Raw genomic sequence first — 1,121 nt, 5'->3', positions numbered from 1 at the left:
GTGTGTGTGTGTGTGTGTGTGTGTGTGAGTGTAAATATCTCTCACCATTTCTGTCAGCCTATCAAATGAGCCCATGCTGTGGTCCGCTCCCTTTTATGGGGCGGTACTGCTCTGTCGCCGTTGTTAACATCGGAACATGTATTTCTTTTTAGAATAGTGCTGAAAAAATCGCTGTTTATTTTTTAAGTCTTTTTTTTTTTTACAAAACCGACACAGACAACATCAGGGAAAATCACCACTTGATCTAAGATGTGGAAGGAGGGAGACAAGAGGTTATGAGGATTAGGAAGGAAGGAAGAGGAGGGGGGGGGGACGAGACAAAGAGATTAAAAATACTGTTAAAAATAGTAGTTGTGATATGGGGTGTGCGATTGTCAGAGGGTGGGGACTATGTCTAGGCCGCTGGGTAGGGGGGGGGGGATCAGATGGTATTTTCCCCATTCTTTCTGTCAGGCACAACAAGCACATAACAGGGATATCAGTCCTGAAGATAACCAAGATGGGCATCGTTCTGAAACGTAGGGTTTACGAACATCATGTCCGATCCGGCTTTGTGTGGTAACCCCCGACGCGCGACGGAGTCATTCGTCTTTCCGTTTTTCTGCCCTCCATTTTTTGTCCCATTCTTCACCTCGGGACTTCCGTTTTGAGCTGCGGCCGAGACTTCATAGCGTTTGCCGTTCATATGTGGTCCCTTACTGGCGTCGTCGCTGTCTGTGTGCGCTTGTGGACCAACAAAAGAGAGGATGACAGGGATCAGCAAAACGGCGTGAGCCGTGCCGAAACCAATGACTAAAAGCATTATTTTGCAGAAGGATTGGAAAATGTACGACTCGGTGAAAACGAGAACGATGACACCGATGAGAGAGGACATTCCACCGTTGAGGATGGGTCCAGAGGCGTGAACTATAGCCTCTTTGGCACGCTCTCGCCGAGAGTATTCCTCAGATACCATGTAGGCCGTACAGACGTGGGCGCTGAAGAGAACGAGGGGGAAAACGTGTTTTAAAAGTTTGCCCGGTGGAATGGGAACAGAGTAAAAATAAGATTTGATTTGAGACAGTCGACAAATGTCTGTGGTGTTTTTCTTTTTGTTTGATGACTGCTTACACTGCCTCCCT

The 1,121-nt window shown here is 47.3% G+C and overlaps 1 protein-coding gene across 1 annotated transcript in view; it reads right to left on the bottom strand.

The window, feature by feature from the left end:
- Positions 1-409: 409 nt before the first annotated feature.
- The window catches only part of LOC101859413 (patched domain-containing protein 3), a gene marked incomplete in the record, with an annotated part of 35,241 nt that continues 34,529 nt past the window's right edge, over positions 410-1,121 (bottom strand). The window contains 1 exon segment of the mRNA XM_013083382.1: positions 410-977. Within this exon segment, the coding sequence (XP_012938836.1) occupies positions 479-977 (499 nt within the window).

The sequence above is a fragment of the Aplysia californica genome, unplaced genomic scaffold (assembly GCF_000002075.1).
Source record: "Aplysia californica isolate F4 #8 unplaced genomic scaffold, AplCal3.0 scaffold00228, whole genome shotgun sequence".
In the NCBI taxonomy this organism is placed as follows: Eukaryota; Metazoa; Mollusca; class Gastropoda; order Aplysiida; family Aplysiidae; genus Aplysia; species Aplysia californica.
This window is presented reverse-complemented; position numbering and strand designations above follow the sequence as displayed.